Source organism: Haliotis rufescens, unplaced genomic scaffold, assembly GCF_023055435.1.
Source record: "Haliotis rufescens isolate VD_foot unplaced genomic scaffold, xgHalRufe1.0.p SCAF_5, whole genome shotgun sequence".
Classification (NCBI taxonomy): Eukaryota; Metazoa; Mollusca; class Gastropoda; order Lepetellida; family Haliotidae; genus Haliotis; species Haliotis rufescens.
In genome coordinates this window covers 21,803,898-21,825,041 of record NW_025964223.1, presented here as the reverse complement: position 1 = coordinate 21,825,041, position 21,144 = coordinate 21,803,898, and the positions used below count along the sequence as shown (strand labels likewise).

Genomic DNA, 21,144 nt, shown 5'->3' with positions numbered 1-21,144 from the left:
AACTTCGCATCCAAGATTATTGCACTTATATAGCGACGTGCATGCACGTGTGTGTGTGGCTGCTTGTACTAGTCCGGACTGATGCCGATTTATAGTGCTAGCACAACGAGTTACTATGCCGCATGAATACCCCACTCAGACACAGTATACTGACTCCCAGCCGACCAGTCCTTGGTTTGGCCCCTTAATGCCGAGCGCCAGACAGGGTAACAACAAGTAACATCTTTTAACGTCTTTTGGTATGACGCGGGCGGGGATCGAACCCCGGACCTTCCGCTCTCCGGGCGGACGCTCTACCACTAGACCACGGAGGCGGTCACGAATAACCGAGTGAGAATGGGTTTAAGCCGCATTTAGTAATATTTCAGAACTATCACAGAATCAGAATCTCCGACTTAAATCATGTTATGGTTGATAAATAACGTTTCTATAATAATTGTACATAATGAGAATAATGACTTAGAGTTCAATCACTTATAGTATAGTAAACTACGGTTATAACGAACTCAAATGGACCACTAATTTTAGTTCGTTATAACCGTAGTTGTTCTAAGCATATATACAACATCTATACAGCAAATGGCCGGGACCTTAATTAAGTTCGTAATATCCGTCAGTTTGTTATAAGCGTGTTCGTTATAAACGTATTTTACTGTACTTGTTTTTCGGGCAATGGCCACTGAATTCCTGGCTCAGAATCAGCTGCAACAACGACATCATAATGAGTTTCTGTTACTAAGTATCATATAAGATTAATCATGTACACGTACCTCCACGACAGCTCGAACTGGACCATTATCCACCACCGTGGCAGGTTTCACGACATCGATAACAATCCGTCTAAAATTAAAATTGGTTCACTTATAACTACGATTTATGAAAGCCGATGATAAGTTTTTGCACAGACGAGACGTGACGGCATAGGGTGGCAAATATGAAGTTCGAGGACCCTCCTTGGTCACGTGAATAGCCCTCTGCCATGCATCAAAGTAGGAGTGAGTTGGGTTTAACGCCGCTTTTAACAGTATGCCAGATATATCATGGCGTGTCAGCTTAATGTGGGAGGAAAGCCCGAAGTGATACAGGTCTCAGACGTTTACCCTTTCGGTGAAACCTACGAGCACGGGTATGGTGCTGACAAACCTAGAAACATAATCGGGGCGAACCGGGATTCGAACCCACAATCATAGGTTTCTGGCGTGCCCAAGGGACTGCACAACGAATCGCATTAGACGTCTAGGCCACCCGTGCCCCCGCTTCATTTAGAAGAAAGGGATGAAGATTATAAACGTGAAAACTCGTTGAAACTCAAATTAGCGTAAAGCCAAGACTGGTGACTTCACCCACTCACACCAATTTGGTGGGAATATTACGTGCCACTATCCCCCACCTGTGCCATTGTTTATCGAATGAGGTCGGCAGTTCGACACCCCGGCCGCGTCATACCAAAAGACGTTAAAAAGATGGTATACTTGTTGTTACCCTGCCTGGCGTTCGGCATTAAGAGGAGAACACAAGGACTGGTCGGCTCGGAATATCCTTGTAAGACGTAATTTTTAGAGACATTCGCAAAATAGGTAAAAACCCGTGACGCTCTCATGGGACTAGGATTCAGAATTACAAGAATGGCGCGTTCCAGGTGCTCAGCAGAGGAATAACAAAGGAAGTCACATTGTTTAATCGTCAAGTACCGTAGTTAACATGACAAATATGATACATAGAGGATATTCTATGAGTGGTCATGTCATGCTATGTTTACGACACAAGTGTCTAAATACCAGAATTTAGGCACGAGTGTCGTTAACATAGTATGACGTGAACACCGCTATAATGTTCTATTTATTGCAGACGAAGATGTCTACAAACAAAGACGAATTTTAGTGGATAGAGCGTCTGACCGTAGAGCGGAAGGTCGTGGGTTCGATCCCCGGCCGCGTCATACCAAAAGCCGTTAAAATGATGGTTCTTGTTGTTACACTGCCTGGCGTCGGCTTTAAGGGGCTAAAACAAGGACTCGTCGGCTCGGAGTCAGTATAATGTGTCTCGTTACTCGATTCCTTACAGCCAGGTCACAGTGGAATATTGTTGACTCCCACTCACGTCTACACGTCTGAGTCAACCTATGGTCATTATATAGTCGAAATCGTACCATGGAATCTGCTTTAAGTAACGATTTCGTATGAAAGTGAAAATTTTGTGTGTGTGGCTTTTATTGTTCGGGAGTTGGCAGAGATGAGTTGTTACCATTGTCGGGTCTTCTCAACCTCTCCCTAGTCTCTCAGTTCGACCTTCTATTATCCAGCTTTATATTTGATGGAGAGCTCTTGAACTAAGAGCAAATGGTTATTTATCGAAATGTGTTGGTGTATGCAGTCGCATTGCTGTGGGTCTATGATACAGCTGACCGCCTCCGTGGTCTAATGGTAGAGCGTCCGCCCGGAGAGCGAAAGGGCCAGGATTCGATCCCCGGCCGCGTCATACCAACAGACGTACTTGTTGTTACCCTGTCTGGCGCTCGGCATTAAGGGGCTAAAACAAGGACTGAGTCAGTATACTGTGTCTGAGTGGGGTATTCATGTTAATCTGCGGCATGGTATCTCACTGTGCTAGCACTATAAATCGTCATCAGTCCGGACTAGTACAAGCAGCCACACACACGCACCTACACGTGCATGCACGTCGCTATATAAGTGCAATAATCTTGGACGCGACGTTAAACTCCATTTCACCTCACCTCACCTATGATACAGCTGCTTGATCTGCCCTGATGTTCATACCTCGTTATGTCCGGATATCTCGAGGTTACAACACTGTCCCGCTAGGTTGAGATAACGTGTTCGACTGTATGTAATCAGAGGTTCATAAAAAGCAACTGCTACATATTCCAGTATAACTTCATAAACAACACACAAGAGAATCTGTACTTTACAAAGAAAGTGTTATCCCAAATATAACATTATAACACACAAATTGCTGGTAAGAATTTGGATTGTTCAATTCAGATTTTAAAATAATTTATCTCAATAATATCGTGTCTCATCATTACAGCTGACTAAAATGAGGATCGGATGGTCAAGATGAAACCTGGCTGGCAGGGTGGGATGTTGCCAGACAGCAAGGGGCGGCAGGGTAGCCTTTTGGTTAAAGAGCTGACTTGCCACTCTGAATACAGATCAGATCTGGTACTCCAGTAGATATATATGCCTGAAGATCTGAGGGCACCTCGGTCGGGGATTTTAGTCAATCAGCATCGAAGCTTTTAAGCGAAGCATTCAAATCAGCATATCTGATTTCTGTATCTCGAAAACAATCTTTTAAACAGCCAGTTCCGAATGTAAATAATTAAGGACCAGCTAGTATATTGTGGATACTTTGTACATCCATGGCATCAACTTCCAAGGCATATTTGTGTTTGTGGTTTTGTTTTGTGGAATCAAAATTTCCGAAAATGGGTGGTATTAAGGCAATTAAGCCGAAGCTGACATATGATTGGCTCAAGAACAAACGCATCCTTCATTTAGATTGGACAGGCAAAGATGCATAGGATTAACCTGCACCTGACATTACCTTTTATGGAGGCATCATCAAATCTTCTCCTAATGGGGTAAAAGACTTAAAATAGTGAGATTATTTAACCCAGTTTAATCCATTTTTCATATAAGTTGTGAATGTAATGTTTGAATCCCACTACCTGTCCCTCCAACTGCCATGGAGGGATAATTGGTAGCAGCCATGTCGCCACCAACTCCTTCACACATCTGACAGGGGTTGTTGCTCCTGCTATCAACCACTACTACACCAGGACAATACCACCTTATTTAGAGGCAACCGCGATACAGCTCCAAATAGTTGAATGTGACTTCCATAACATTCACTTCTCTCAATCCGCCTCTCAGACTGGACACAAAGGGGAGACAACTGTCTCTTTCTTAATGTCTCATTTTCTCCCAATCCTTCTTCAAACAATGACAAAAAAATGATTCATAGACAATGCACTTTTATTCAGCATATATTTAATGAGTTGAATCATTCAGACGATCTAGTCTATAAAAATACATCCCATAATGCAACAGTTGCAGTGAAGCAGACTGGGCAGCCAAGGGGAGACTACTCTTACAGCTTAAACTTTCCAAAATATCAACAAAGTAAACCACTATTTCAACAAGTTTGGACATTCCATGATATGATTAAATGCTCGTACAAAATTTACAATGTGGTGGGTATGCTGTGACCACTTGATAGGAAAACACTCAGAGGGGTTTCGTTTGATTAAATATTGATTTAACATCACTTGATCAGCCATTTTGATATCTAGCATGTTTTCATATCACAGTGCAACAATATGCAATAATTACAATCAAACATAATTAAATTAATAAATTTGATACGATGTATACACTTAAAAGTACATTTCAATAAAACCAAAAATAATAATTTAACACTAACTCAAATAAAGTGCATTAACAATTATCAATAAAGGCACAGATTGCAAATTTTGATCCAGTTTTCATACATTGTTTGTTCAACGAACATGCACCAAGTTTTTTTCGATGTGAAATCTCGCAAGCTATTGCTTATCAAAGGCATAACGACAAGTGTAACAAATATACAACCTTATATACATATTTACTCTCGTTTGTACAAATTGTATATTACACAGAATACAATATATTCTACATGAGTATTTCATATGACTTAAAAAGTTAGTATTGCTGAGGTCACATGACCCGATCACATGAGCTGATCACATGACACAATAAGATGAGGTATTGCTGAAGTGGGATGTTTAGTCTCCCACAATGCTTTGCATATAGAAGTCAAAGAAATTCGTATCACTGTACGATTTCTACCTTTCCCCTTTGTAAGACACGGTCACGAAATGTTTTCGAAAGTCATAAGCCTGAGTCTTACAAATGGTGATTATAAGTAATTGTCCTCTTGTAGGATCACATTCCATCTGAGTCAAAATCCTGTCTTAACTATGACTACATAAACAGAAAGTCAAGAAAAAATAATAAATAAACTCATTACGTGTCAAATCATCTAGTTCTTAATATAGCACTTTCAGTTTGCATGAAATTATTTATTTCAATTCATATTTCATATTAACAATATTTTCATCTTTTAATGATAATAAACAAACAAATGTTTCATAGTCAGTCCCATATGTGATACGCACTTATGCATACTACCTATCTGTTCTCCTACAAGAATAGTGACTTGTCGTTGCTGTATTTTCTAGAGCTGTCACAGTCAATATTGATAAGAAAAGTTATGTATCTGCTAGCTATTTATTTGTTGCTTAATTCACTGTGCCTGTGCACTGGTCATAACCTACTCACACAATATTTTACAATTTCACAATTTTAATAACTAATTAAAATAAATACCTAAATTTAATGAAGATATTAATTTGATTGATGTTAAATGAGGATTGGTGAAATTAATCAAATTTTAATGTTGTCATTGAAGGGATATTTGTTATGAAGTGAAATTACAAACATGAAAACAAGTTGTGTAACCTAATTGTGACATCAGATGCTGCAAAAGACCTTGCAGAACAAAACCTTCCTTTCCTTTCCTTTGACTGGAAGATTCTGCTTGCAACCATGTCCCAAGAATGGCAGTCAATTGTGATCAATAATGTTCAATATGAACAACTGGAAGCCAAAATACTGTGAATGACAACGTTGGATGGGATTAGCCACAACACATTCAGTGTAACACAGGACACATCCTAGTGACAATGTCCTAGGGATATTTCACGGCACAACTGGGTCCTAGTGACCAAGAACATCCCACGACAGCACTGAACTAGTCTAGGACAGCAGGTTATTGGCAGTGAGGCTCTACAAGGTTCAAAGTTCAAAGTTCACATATTCTTCCATTCACTCCATTCGAGTCCTGGTTCTGGCACACTTTCTACACTTGTTCAACTCTAACACACACACACGCACTAATGTCTGCTGCAAGTGACGTCTGCTCCAAGATGGCGTCTGCTAGACATACGATATGTCTGTATAACAGTCTATTTCTTGATCAGACAAACCACTTCCACTCTCTTTCCGTCGAAATGGATACAGAGTTAGTGTGTCGAGGTCTTCTGAGGAGGACGAGAAAGAACCATAGTCTATGGATTGTGGCCCAAATTTGCGAGTTGACACAGACTTGTGTGACTTTGTTGAAGAACTATGATTGCTGGCACTGCCGTTACTGCTATTACTAGACGTGCTCAGGCGTGAATTGTCTGCAAGGCGCCGGAAGGGGGGTGGGGACTTGTAAGGTGGGGGGCCAGGACGCGAGGTAGATGTTATTGTGACGGATGACACTGAGCGGGAGGTTTTCTGTTCAGGAGCATAAAAGTGAGATGAGGTTGTGGTTGTGATACCATCTGACTTCTCAGCAAACCTCTGCTTCAGTTGACTGACACTCCACGGAAGGTCTTGACTGGCTGAAGAGGAACTACTTTCTGTTGGATTGCTCACAGTTACAGAAACCAAACTACGTGCTTTGCATTTGGACTTGTCCAAGTTTGACACACTGGATGAAGTAGAAACGTTCTGAGAGGACACTTTAGACGAATACTGATTCTGAGAGGCAGAAGAGGAGGCCTGTTTCTCCTCTCTTGGTTGGTAGAAGTAGGTTGCTCTCTGTACGCTGTGCACTGGGCTGGTGTCCGTCCGCCCCCTCTGTTCCTCATTCTCCTTGTTAAGTTCGTAGTCACGCCTTGACACACGTGGACTGTACCGACTGAGTTTGTTAAGCCTGTCAGCAGAGTCACTTAAACTTCGATGTACACTTGGCAAATTAAGAGTGGTCTTAACCCTATCACTGGGCTCCGCTTTTGAAAATGATGTAGGTTCGTTACTAGTCCGTACACTGTCAGATTTCGAATATACTTTAGAGTCTGTTTTATAGGATCGCGAAGACTCTGCATCATAGCTTGCTCTGGATGAAAGACTTGTTTTAGAAAAAGCACTAGAATTTGATGAGGAACAGGATGAGGGCCCATGGTCTAGTTCAACCTCATTCTTCGGAGTCACCGTAGCCTGTTGTTCATACAGCTTCCGGGATTGGTTATATACCTCCCGAGGATCTTTCCGTAGTTGATCATGTCGAAGGGTGACATAAATATCTTCCTTTTCTCCATCCTCATCTGGACTGAAGACCTGGACTACACTTGAACTCTCCTCTCTAACAGTCCGGTATGTCTTGGTGACGGGGTCCGATGTCTGCTCAATGTGCTGCTTTAGGTGTGACGTCTGCTTCATGACATTGCCACTTTTCTCGGAATCATCACTAGCACCATAATATTTCTTAACAGAGTCAGCGTAAAGCTTTGCAGCACGAGCACTGGCCTCTTTCTGTTTTTGAGTATCTTGTTCAGAAATCTCCATGAGTGGAATCCCATGTTTTATCCGATAGTTCCTGCTTAAAGCTTCCTGGTAGGAGGGGGGCTGATGTGGCCGCTTGCTTTCAAAGTCTAAATGTTCAGAAGATGTTTTTGACTCAGAATCGTAATTGCGGCCAAAGTTCCTCAGTAGCTTAGACTTTGACAAACTATCAGGCAAGCTAGAAGTCCTGGATTCACAGTCATCATCACTTTTAGAAGCAGATTCTAAACTATTTCTCCTGATTTGTGAAACAATAGCACTGTCATGACTGGCTTTCACTGGGTTTGAGTCTTTCCTTGGCGACATCCTCTGCCCCTGCAGTCGTGACTGAGAGCTGAGGCCCTGTGAATACAATGAGATCTGCTTAACAGGAGCACTGGATGAAGAACCGCTTTCAAAACTGGCTCTCCTCACTTTATCAGTGTCATTGTCATCAAGACGCTCATCCGAGCCACTGGAACAGTATGTTATTGAAATCTCTGGTGATGTGACTGCCGGGACTTCTTTCTGCACTGTTGTTTTATAAGTTGCTGCTGGCATTGAATGTCTCACACTTGGGTCTTTCACCGACTCCGAAGTCTTTGCCCTCCTTTCCACAGCAGGAGATGCTGGAGGCGAAACTAAGTATCTCATGTTCTGCATGGACTTGAGAGAATATCCACCGTAGGTTGCACTCAGTTTGTTAGGCGATGTTGTTTCTGTGAAGTTCACATTGGAATGCAGCGTTGTTGGATTCGAGTTGGATCTCTCTCTCTCCTCCAGTGACCACAACACTCGATCGGAATCCACATCTGGCGTCTGGGGAGCCGAATTGATGGAGGTTCCTCGGGACAGGTCATGCATGTAGGAAGAGTCTGACAACACACTGTCATATGAACTACCGTACGAGTGCTTCGAATGAGGAGAGAGAGGAGGTGTACTGTCTGTGACGGATGACTGCCGCACCAGTCTGTCCCGGCCTTGTCGGCCTGGTTGTCCCTCCACAGAGGACACTCGAGGAAGGGTCTCGCTGTCCATGTAAAGATGAGCACCACTGGCTGACTTGATTAGATAAATGTCAGCAGATTTCCGGTGGCTAGAGAAATCCTTCTCACTCTCACCCTCCGTGCTTTCTTCCACGCTGTGCAGTGAGTCACATGAGATTCTTTTCTGATGCTGCATCTGACGCAACACTTCTGGCTCCAGCGAATGACAAAGACGAGCACCAGAGGAGTATGATGTGATATACTGGCGGTTGTAGTTGTCAAAGCTTGAAGACTGCACATATTCCTTCTTTCGCCGAAATCGTGGAGGGGGTACAGGGTTCTGGTTGTCAATGTTATCAATGGACCTTGTGTATATGTCGTTGTCATGGTCCATGTAGGAGGTGCTACGGTACATCTTCCGCTCGGTGGTGTCGAAGTCGCACTCCTCGTCATTGAGTTGGGAGTCACTGTGGGACAGACCCGAGTCGTGGCTTAGGTTGGATGGGGACAGATGACTCTTGGCCAGTTTGGGACTGGCATCAGCTTCTGTGTAGAGGTCACGGTCAACCAAACTGTCAATGGACGAGTCGTCTCGTCTCAAGCCATCTGAAACAAGACAGCACAATGCTTAATTCAGTCACTCATGTAATTGTTTCTGTAAAACAGACACAGGAATAACTTTTAAGAACAAAATTTTAAACATGATTATTTCTGCTTCAATCCCAAAATCAAAACTATAAACTCTCAGCTTATACTAACAAGGGTCATAGCATTAAGATTGTTATGAACAGGTTCAGATTTGAAAAAGTAACTTTTATTACATATTTATTGGAAGTGTTTCAAAATGAAATTTCCACTCACTATTGAGACTGTCTGAGTCTGTGCCAGAGTCCTGCCTCATCTTGTGGTCCACCTCACCCAGCAAGTGAGGAGTATCGTCTCCGAACACGCTGCACACATTTTTTATCATAAACTCCACCACTGAGACCACAGAGCTCACGTTGATGGAATAATTGGCCATGTCGTCCTGTTGCTTCCACAGCAAACTTGGGGCGATACAGACGGAGATATTATTGGCATTCATCATGTTCACGTCCTGATGGTGGTCAATCTGGTACAGAACACTCATCAACAGCTTCAGCAAGTGCTGGTTGCACAACGGCAAATCCTGGTACAGCCTGCAACAGAATTGTTGGAATAAATATACCATCTGATGCATAAGGGAGTAAGATTGCACACGCTTTTATAATTATTTAAAAAATATCACCATAGACCCCAAAAGTTGGCTTTGTTCATTGTACCCATGTTGGATTCAAACTCAAGACTTTGAAACACTATAACCCCTCGCCACCCCCTGCACAAACTTGAACTGATAAATATATTTATTCCACTGATACCATCTGATTTGAAAGAATTACAACCTTGGCAGAAGAAACAGTTTTTCTATGATAGTCTGTAATTTCAATCTATTAATAATCTCATATTATACTTAGTGTATACTAATCCAAAACGTCTTAGCTATCTGGATTAATAACTCAATTTTATACATTTGTAAGACAATTCCTTACATTTTTTTTATTCAACAAGTAGAAATGCATGTCTATCTGTTCAAATGCCTGGCAAAGAATTCAAAACAAACTTCAACATCACTTGATGAAAAAAGAAAAATATGCATCCTCTTAAAACATGCCTGCACTTTTCCAAATATTTTTAATGAGTCTGCAACCTTCAACAGTCTGGGTCAGGACTTAAGACAAAGACAACTGAGCAGAAAAATCATTAACAATGTTGACACAGCCATATTAAACGCCGATTGTTTTTTCCAATTGTTTCAAATTCTTGAAATAGGACGAAGAGGACAAACAATGTACAACTCGGCCGCTGGGTTGGGAACCTGTCGTATTATACAGGGATGCTTCTGGGCCCTGCATCCCAAGCAGGTGGAATGCAGGACAAGACAAGATAAAGTCCACGACATACTGTCTACCCATCAACTTGTGTTTGTTCAAATCCCTTCGTCCGTCATTTAAAGCCAAACCACTGCAAATGGCCTCCAACTATGTCAAGATACTGAAATCCTTCCTTCAAGGCTACTGTTGAAGTGTCAGCGCCACTGTTGGAGATGTTTTAGCATACGCACATTCTAAATCGTGACTAATGACGTTGTTGTCTAAAGGGAACCAGAAAAGCCTTGCTTGAGTCCTCAACCCTAATTCTTGCCTATGTTACAAGTCAGATTCCGTAAACAACACACTGGTAAATGTTTGAAAGTGTGATCTGGGTTTTCAGTAAACGAGGTGCTAATTACAAGGCCAAGTTTACTAATATGACTAAGCTTAGCTCAAAATACAAGACTGTGCAAAGCTAATAGCCACACATGCCGACGTGATGAAGGTGTTGACTCGTAAACAATGGCCAGGCTTGCTAACTGGTAAATAGTATCTGGAACACTTTTTCACAAAGGTGTGCTTCACACAGAAAATAGCCCGTGCAAATACACAAATTACGACCTCAACATCGTTTGTCCCAGTTGTCACATAGCCTCTTTGTCTATGACTGATTTTTTAAGGTCAAGATAATGGTGTCAAGTTAATGTTTCATACAGTTGTCTTTGAAAAATTCGGTTAAAAATTTATCAGTAAAAAATGAATGATATCATCACCTTAAAATAAGGAACCTGGTATTTGTGATCGAAACTGATTTGGCTGTTCATATTTTTGGACACTCACTCTATAACACGGGACAGACGCTCATCTTCATTTTCTATCTCCACTGTCTTCACCCAATGCTCATGGAGATTTTCTCCCAGAAGGCAGCTTGGAAGTGTTCGGAAGTAGTCCTAAAATTAAAATAAATTCATTAAAATCACATATATCCTTCATAAATATTATAAAAGTATGAACAATATACAATCATTTTTTAACATGTAATGATCATTTACAGAACACGCAACGTCAAATGAGCGTTTGAAACATATTTACCAGAAATAATATAGGACCGCCCTGATTCATATTGCTAGTTGTGTGGAAAATCTTACCTTGACAAGTGAACCTATCAGATAGCGGGAGTACTGGTCAAGGCTGACCTCCTCCTCATTGTCCAACTTCTGACGCAATTCACGAATCTGGCGTGCATTTGCAGACTTCCGTAAAATGCCACCTGTGAATGGGCCCTCTCGGAACAAAATTGTCAAAAGTTCCTGAAAGCAAAATATTTGTAAGGTCAAATGCATGTTTAAGATAAATTTAAACTGTTGATTGTAACCTCCCCATAGAGATAACAACAAAATTTGAGTGCACACTGATAAAAATAACGTATCGCCTAGAGTATTCACCGAGTGGAAGGTACGGTGCATTATAAATGGATATATTATCATTACTATTAGTGTAACAGAATCTCAAGTACATTTGTGTCTGATAGTGAGAGGGTGAGTACAGTTTTATGCCTCTATATTCCAGCTATCTCACAGCAGGGGAACACCTTCACACATTATACCAATGTGGAGAATCAAACCTGGATCTAACCAACACTTTAACCACTAGGCTAACTAACTGCTCCATAATAAACAAACACTTCCATGTTATTGATGCAATGACAAAATTTCATTGACAATGTTGGTTTTTTCACCGGCTTACCATGATCGGTTTGGGTGGCTGGAAGTGTTCGTCACAAACTTCCTCCAAGGGACGTTCGAACAACTTCCCAGGTTTGCTACAGCCCGGTGCTTGTGACTTCTCATCCTTGTTCTTCTTGAACAACGCCAACAACGGCGACTTCTTGGCTTTCTTCAGTGACTTCTGAGATGTGTCCTCTATAATAGAGAAGTATCATGGTTAGAAACTGTTAAAGACTGTCATATATTACTGAGAATTATTGTTTTGTTTGTTATTTAACGCCACTCTCATCAATATTCCAGCTGTATGACGGCGGCCTGTAAATAACTGAATCTTGTCCTTGCAGTTGTCTGGGTACAATGACAAACAATCAACCACATCAGCGAGTCTGACTACCCGATCCATCCGATCGACCAGCATAGGTTGCTGAGGACCTCCACAGGGCAATATTACTGTAAAAAACGTTGTCATGGCGACCAAATATACATGGTTCTAGAGTACAGAAAACTATTACACCACGGTGCCGAAAAGGAATCTCTTGGGATCATAAAGTAAAATAAGCCCACATTCTATTATTTTTATATCAAGAGCACTTTATTTCACTGCAAGATTTGTTCAAAAGTGTTTGTTTTTGAAAATGTGAATATAATTTACTCTTTGCGAATGCAACTGAAATTGCTAAATTAATAGATAAGATATCCATTGAATATATCACTGGATCTTCTTAAAAATGATTGATTTAACCAGATTCTAAATGACAAGTCTTGACAAGACCAAATTTGTAAAGTTTATTTCAAGATGTTAGCGTAATGTTTGTTTTCAAAATTTCCATCAATTGTATTGGTTGCCACAAGGAAATACAAATCTTTTGAAATCTTTCCAAAATATTTTCGGACATAACTTAGACCAGAAATTGAGAGTGGTATGGGCAAACTTCATGAAGACAATTGCAGACATGGCTGGAGGGAACAATGGAGTGTACATAAAACGACAAATCATCGGCAGCAAATTAAAAACATTCAACAGCACGTTATCCTTTGTGGGTCACAGCATTTTGATCAGAGGTCATTGCCAGTCGTTAGACAGCAAGAAGTGAAATGAACTTCAAACATTGTGGTCAGCCAGATTAAACATGTCAGCCATCAAGTGGACAACTGGACAAACAGCAAGCCAAGGTCATCGTCTTTCTTACCCATGATCGTTAGCTAGTCTTGAGGAGGGGACTGGGGCCGCCCGCCAATTAAAACACTGTTCTAATTGTGGTTTGATTGTCTGACTATTTTAGTCATCACGCAAATAACTGCCCAAGCTGGCCTGATTTTGTGGTAAACATTTAATCTATTTTAGAATCGGTGACTTTAAATTGATAGAATTGACTACACAAAGTCACATTTCATTTTGTCCATATACATCTTTCCAAGTATTGTTTTACAGCCCTTTAAGTAGAAATGTGACACACCTGACCCTGTAGTAAATAACTGGTCTCTTATTTATTTGATTTTTCAAATTATTTTGTGGTAAATAATACATTAGAGCTTTTATTCTTCAAATTTAAAAAAAAATCTGATACTTTCAAATAGATGGCTGTGAGAAATTCAATTGATTTGTCGCAAAAAATGTGACACACCTGACCCTGTAGTAAATAACTGGTCTCTTATTTATTTGAGTTTTCAAATTATTTTGTGGTAAATAATACATTAGAGCTTTTATTCTTCAAATTTAAAAAAAAATCTGATACTTTCAAATAGATTGCTGTGAGAAATTCAATTGATTTGTCGCAAAAAATGTGACACACCTGACCCTGTAGTAAATAACTGGTCTCTTATTTATTTGATTTTTCAAATTATTTTGTGGTAAATAATACATTAGAGCTTTTATTCTTCAAATTTAAAAAAAAATCTGATACTTTCAAATAGATGGCTGTGAGAAATTCAATTGATTTGTCGCAAAAAATGTGACACACCTGGCCCTGTAGTAAATAACTGGTCTCTTATTTATTTGATTTTTCAAATTATTTTGTGGTAAATAATACATTAGAGCTTTTATTCTTCAAATTTAAAAAAAAATCTGATACTTTCAAATAGATGGCTGTGAGAAATTCAATTGATTTGTCGCAAAAAATGTGACACACCTGACCCTGTAGTAAATAACTGGTCTCTTATTTATTTGATTTTTCAAATTATTTTGTGGTAAATAATACATTAGAGCTTTTATTCTTCAAATTTAAAAAAAAATCTGATACTTTCAAATAGATGGCTGTGAGAAATTCAATTGATTTGTCGCAAAAAATGTGACACACCTGGCCCTGTAGTAAATAACTGGTCTCTTATTTATTTGATTTTTCAAATTATTTTGTGGTAAATAATACATTAGAGCTTTTATTCTTCAAATTTAAAAAAAAATCTGATACTTTCAAATAGATGGCTGTGAGAAATTCAATTGATTTGTCGCAAAAAATGTGACACACCTGACCCTGTAGTAAATAACTGGTCTCTTATTTATTTGAATTTTCAAATTATTTTGTGGTAAATAATACATTAGAGCTTTTATTCTTCAAATTTAAAAAAAAATCTGATACTTTCAAATAGATGGCTGTGAGAAATTCAATTGATTTGTCGCAAAAGGACATGAAATGTCATAGAGTTGAACAAAACCAACTACAAAAAGCTACAGGTTCTCATCAAATGCGTTTAATTTGCCGAACGAAAAATTAATATTTTAACTGAACATGAATCTCAAACAGCGCAGTGATTATTTCAATATGTTGATCATCTCAAGTATCACGGAAGTGCTCAAGTGTCCCAGGGTGCATCTGATGGACAAACATTTGGCCAATTGACACTCCAGCCTGTCAAACTTAGCCCCTATCCCCGGCCTGATGCCTGGACGTGATAGTCTCTTTGTAGACGTATCCTGCGCGTCATTCTCAAACACAGCCTGTGCAATGGCCATATATGTGTCAACACAGACAACTGATTCCACGATGCTAATACCCTAATTATTTGTTGGTTTGCGGTGTTAATTAGGATATACTCGTTGGTGTTTCAACAAACTATTTGCGGACGTTTCTTTTCGGAACATGCTGTTGAAATGTGTGGTGTCATCAATTTAGTTGTTTCCGTAGGAGAGGAACCACTGATACTTCAACATTATTTACTGAACAGGAAAGTTGTCACCACGACAATAGAGATTTCAAATCACATTGACAAAAACAACCACATCATGATTCATTGAAAAGAAAAACTAGCAATGTACTACGAAATTTGAGACTGTTTTGGTCTATGTGAGGTTTCAAATCACAACATCGTCATAATTCAACGAAAAGAAAAGCTGCATTCTACCAGGACTTCTAAAAAGGTGGTTTCAAATCACAATCAAAGGTTTCAAATTAGAATTATAAGCAACCACATGATTCACTGAACAAAAAGGGTGCTTTAACCATATTTGAGATACCTCTGACCAATCAGAGGTTTCAAATCACAAGCCACTGAATTAATAAAACCACATGATTCAACAAAAGTAAAGTCACACAGACAGTGCTATTTGCAGACTTTACCAGGAACCCACATGATTAGAAGGGTGGGGAGGAATAAGATGCTAGCACCATTACACTTACCAAGACTGTGTTTCTTCGGGGACTTCTTGTGTTTGAGAATAAACTCGACTTTGGAGTTGGACGACTCTTCCATGATGGAATCCATGTTGGACAGAACGTCGCTGTCTACATCCCCCTTGGGCTTCAGCAGGTCGCGCACGTGGCTCAACTTGATGGCGTAGGGGTACTCATGACCTAAACACAGGGAAATGTATTAGACTGGAATATTTCATCTAATTACTGGTCCAATATAAGGAATGTGTTACTGCCTGGAGATCTCATCCAATCCATCTTAGCACAGGCCTAAACCTAAATAACGTTAGGTCTGTGATCTTAGTCCCCTCCTACAAGTATGGGTTACATTGGTGACTAATTGTAACCAGTGAGTGAGTTTAGTTTTACGCCGCTTTTAGCAATACATGTATTCCAGCAATATCATGGCGGGGGACACCAGAAATGGGCTTCACACATTGTACCCATGTCGAGAATCGAACCCGGGTCTTTGGCGTGATGAGCGAACGCTTTAACCACCAGGCTACCCAACTGCCCCCTAAATATAACCATTATATCTGGGATTGAGTATACATGTTAATACTCGTTGAGCTTCATAAAGAAATAGAATAACATAACTCTGAGAAAAAGATCTTTAAGTAAAATGATTTTGTGACCATCTGAATGACAAGAAGCACGAGGCCTTTAATATGACTATAGGTTCTGACAGACAATTATCCCACTGTTTTGACAATGTGTGTAGGTACCACTACCATCATGGGAAACTAACAGCACATCACACCTACATAATTAAAAGCAAGTGACATAACTGCTGATAATTCAGAATTACATATCAAATATGACAACCCAATTAGCTATGACTCACGTTCAACAGGCGGTATGTCCGATAACGGGGTCACTTCCATCACATAATGAAATCGACAACACAGACAAAACATGGCCAAACTCGACACAAAGCGAAAATAAGATTAAAATGTCTCCGATGGGATCTGGAGTACCACATATCTCATCGGTTCAGGACATTGCGCCTTTCCACCAACGTCACAATTCCACACAGATAAGACAGCTGGCGACCGGATTTTCTATCCCACAGTCTTCACTTATTTCATTCATAATTCCTTGAGATCCACAGCAATAATAAGCATAATCAACTAAAGAAAAACAGTTTGTCTGAAGTCGTCACAGGTCTTGGATGAGTTACAAATCAAACGTCAGCATCATCAAGTTGCATAGTCCTTTGTATTCTCATGCAGTTGCTGACAGGTAAGGTTTCATAATCCGTCCAGGTAAGATACTGTACAGGTAAGTCATACAGGTAAGATACTGTCCAGGTAAATAGAATCTCCTATGGTAATAATTTGAACTGTGTCCATTTGAGTTTGATAGACAATGCTAGTGACAGGTAGTGACACCAAGCTGATCTACAAGTGAGCTTGATTACAGGTGATAAAATCCCATCTAGGTGACCTCACCTGTCCAGGTGATGCAAATCTCACTTGCATGATAGTGATAAAAGTTCTGATTGGTAATTGGTGCATGCATCAGGTGATCTGGTCTCAACTAAGCCTTAGTTTGAAATTATTTACAGTTTACAGAACAGGTGACAGAACAATCATACTGCTCTCATAACTACATCATCTTTGATGTTCAAAACAGTCATCATATCTCACCTAAATATAATTAAAAAATATTGCCATATTTTACCTGTCGATTAGATGAGATTTTCGATAGATACAAAATAATTTGTTTATTTTCCTATGAAAGTGTCAGTGCCACAAGTTACCATAGCAACTGACCTAAAAAGTACAACAGATTAGCCTATATTTCACAACAAAATGTAATACATTTTTTGCATTACGATAAATACTAAACACAATCAAAATTTAGCCTATAATGCATTGGAACACACCTGGGACATGTCAATTTTTAAAATTTTTAGATGGAAATATAGCCTGCTACCAGTCTAACATGAATGTAGAAATTATGCACACCCTAGTTAAGTCAGGACAGTCTTTCTTGGGCTACAAGTGGCTTTGTGATGATCACGTACTGTTCTACAGTATACTACCTTTTGTCAAAGTGAACACCAGGTGTCAGTCCTCAAACTAAGTTATTCACGTAGCTGTGATTCCAAACTGAATTATCTTAATAAACCAGATTCCACTTTGTTTACAAACTGACCAGTTCACCTTCAGGACAATGACCAGCAATAACTGACCACTGTGATGTCATTCCATTGTCTGCTAGGACGTAACATCATAATACCTCAGCTTCCCAAGACCACATTCACCTCACTACCAAAACAAAGCGATTAATACCTATGTTCTTGAAAAGTGACAAATCTCTTGAACAAAGCTGCATAATTCAACCCCAGGTGCTGGAGGATTAGCTTAAGAGGATGATTAAGACAGATTAAGCCACTGGCAGTAAAATAACGCTGTTCAGATGCAAATGATTCAGATATTAGTTGGCATAAATCTCACTAAGTATCAAATATTGTTTCAGGTGTTTGAAACAGAAGTCCATTCAGACAATATATTGAAATACTTGTTTTAAGTGAACTCTAAAAATTAAATATATACACAATTTCTTTAAAATGATATTAATACAAAAGAAACTTACTATCTAGAAACAAAACAAACCTAAGCGTCCCCATGATGTCGATAAACTAATACAAAAATGCCAAAAACCAGACTATTCGAGTATTCACTTAATGAATATATATTAAATGTATATATATCAGATACTGCACAATAATCTCAGTAAAACTTTAATGTAGAAAAAAAGAAATAAAGTGATAAAAAAAACCCATCTATAATCTAATGAGTGCCACTCATCGAAATGCTACACTTTAACAGGGATGAATACATAGTTTGAAAAAATATTATCGATAATAGAATGACAGAGGAGTTGATGCCCCTTTTAACAACATTCCATGAACATCACAGGGGGGGAACCAGAAATGTTCTTCCCACATTGTACCCATGTGGGGATTGAACCCGGGTCTTCAGCATGATTAATGAATGCTATAACCACTAGGCTACCCCACCACCCCTTACAGAATAATTACTTTAAAATATCATACTAATTGATATAATTTTAGGTTGATCTAAATTAAAATATAACAAAGTAAGTGTTTAATGTCCGACATAAGTCTCCCTTTACATTGAAGAGCAAACAGGTCTATCGACACGGTTCACCATAGCCTTCGACTGCATACAAAAGCCGTCTCTATTGCCAACAGACACCTAACACAACTCTCAATATACCCACATCTCGGAAGTGATTTATGTAAATAATACACAGTTGTAAGTATTATTGTGAGTGGGTTTAAAAATACATCTTATTATCACTCGATGTTTATACTCTTATCACCGCAACGATAAAAGGCTGGACTTTGGACGAACTATCACTTGGCAGCATTATCTATACCCATCAATGCAACTACAATCAATGATTTGCAGCTGATATATATTTGAGGCTATTTAACTTGTCCTTAAAAAACTCAAAAACCACTATTGTTAAAATATGCTTTAACATAAATGAAACTGCTATTGGAACACTAAAGAAACATCGGTTCAGCTACTTATACCACTGTCCATAAAAATATTTCATACTCCATAAAATGTATTTCAATGACCCTATTACAGAAATAGAAAATTTAGTTATTAAAAAAAAAGAGAGGCATATTTGCAAAATCTTTTCATACTACTTATGGATGAAAATATCGCTGTTCCTATAAACACTAAATGAATTTCCAATACTAATATACATATTATTCCAAAAGGGGGATTTGAAAGATTTGAGGACTTACGTTTTGGTAGCATTTCCTGGGAGAAATTCTGATCACAATCACATCCAGCTTCATGTATTAAGGTAGTTGGCAGTATTGAAAGCATTGCGGTGAAGTCATGCAAACAAATTCCAGTTTAAAAGCAAGTGGTCAACTTTGTTGACCTGTTTCAAGGTCCTTCACCGCCCAATTGCCTTCCGTGTTTAGTCCGATTCCAACAAGGAACAACATGACGACCATGCTCCGTGATTTGAGCGCAAGTGGGTCCCCTGAGTCAACATGCTGTTTTACCTATGCCAAACACTGGACCATGACTTGTCAGATAAGGTTCTGTACCCCCCAATAGCTTGCCGGACTGCTCTTCCATATATGTTTTAGGGAACATATCCTAAAAGGCTAATTTTCCCCATAATGGTGCTCCTTCTGTGTTGTGTCGGTGGAGTGTAGCGAACACAACATGTCTGACGTAGAATGCATGACCATGACGGTTCAACAAACTAGGCGGTACGTTCACCGAGATTGCAAAACCATTATTATGGGTGGGGTCACACTTCAAAAGATGCACTGGGTACGTCTGTCTTTAAAGAGGTTTTGATTGAAAAGGACATTTATGAAATAACTGTCACACCTATGTCGTCTATACAAAGGCAAAGCAATATTTGAAGTCTACTTTTGTGGTTTTGAAAAGTTTAAATAAAATCGGATTGATTATGAATGGTTGTAAGTTAAGCAGTATTTGGCATTTAAGGACTGTATGACCTTTAGTGTGTAGAGGAGTGATAGGATTTCATAACATGATTTGTGTTTTCTATGGCTCTTTGAATATGCTTTCAAATCACAACAGCAACACTTGAACACTCTCATGGATGACACACTTCCATGTGTTAACATATCTTATCTATACAAAGCAAGCAGAATGCCATGCTCACCAAGTAACATACAAAAACTACTTCAAAGTATATCTCGACCATCTTGGTGCATGTCAGTTACATAGCTTTTGATTTATGACTGAAAGTGTACCCTCACATAAAACAGCGGTGTATTGACATTTCATTCTTCAAGGATTGAACCTGTCAAAGAAAATGACTGAACCTGCCAAAGTGACAGTGAGTGAATGAGTGAGTATGGTTTTACGCCGCTTTTTGAATATTCTAGCAATATCACGGCAGGGGACACCAGAAATGGGCTTCATACATTGTACCCATGTCTGGAATCGAACTCGGGTCTTCAGCATGACAAGCGTACGCTTTAACCACTAGGCTACCAAAAATAACAGGATCAAACTGTCTAAGAAAATGATTGAACCTGTTTAAGGAAACAACTGAACCTTATTACAAGAACGGACTCTGTCACACAAGGACTGAACCTGTAAAATTAGAATGTTGTCCTTTATGCAAGACTCATTGTATGAACCACACCGACTGAACCATGCCGATACCAGGATTTAAACTAGCAAAATGGACTGAACTAAAAATGGGAACACAAAAAGGACAGGAACCCACACACAAAAATATTTTTAAGGACTGAACCATACAATAAATAAAAGTCTGAACCTATCATCCATGTTCCTGCTAAAGCACATCCTGTATACCTCAAGGCCAGCAACTGCAGGTCTATCTCCTCCCTATTGTCACAGGGTACTACCTGACCTGATACATGTACACAAGCCTCTATCTCTACTATAGTATTTCACGAGACACGGTTGGTGCATACATCTATTCAGAGCTTTATCAGCGAGCTTTCATGTATGATACATCTGTCAAGTTCTTAC

General features: G+C 39.4%; 1 protein-coding gene across 11 annotated transcripts in view; it reads right to left on the bottom strand.

The window, feature by feature from the left end:
* Positions 1 to 3,980: 3,980 nt before the first annotated feature.
* Positions 3,981 to 21,144, bottom strand: part of LOC124112017 (rho GTPase-activating protein 20-like) — a 276,303-nt gene continuing 259,139 nt past the window's right edge. For all 11 annotated transcript variants that reach the window (XM_048384210.1, XM_048384211.1, XM_048384209.1 and 8 more), the window contains 6 exons: positions 15,590 to 15,763; positions 11,995 to 12,170; positions 11,397 to 11,558; positions 11,089 to 11,198; positions 9,221 to 9,537; positions 3,981 to 8,965 (listed from right to left, as the gene is read on the bottom strand). In XM_048384210.1, the coding sequence (XP_048240167.1) occupies positions 6,000 to 8,965; positions 9,221 to 9,537; positions 11,089 to 11,198; positions 11,397 to 11,558; positions 11,995 to 12,170; positions 15,590 to 15,763 (3,905 nt within the window). In that variant the 3' untranslated portion in view covers positions 3,981 to 5,999. The remainder of the gene's footprint in view (positions 8,966 to 9,220; positions 9,538 to 11,088; positions 11,199 to 11,396; positions 11,559 to 11,994; positions 12,171 to 15,589; positions 15,764 to 21,144) is intronic.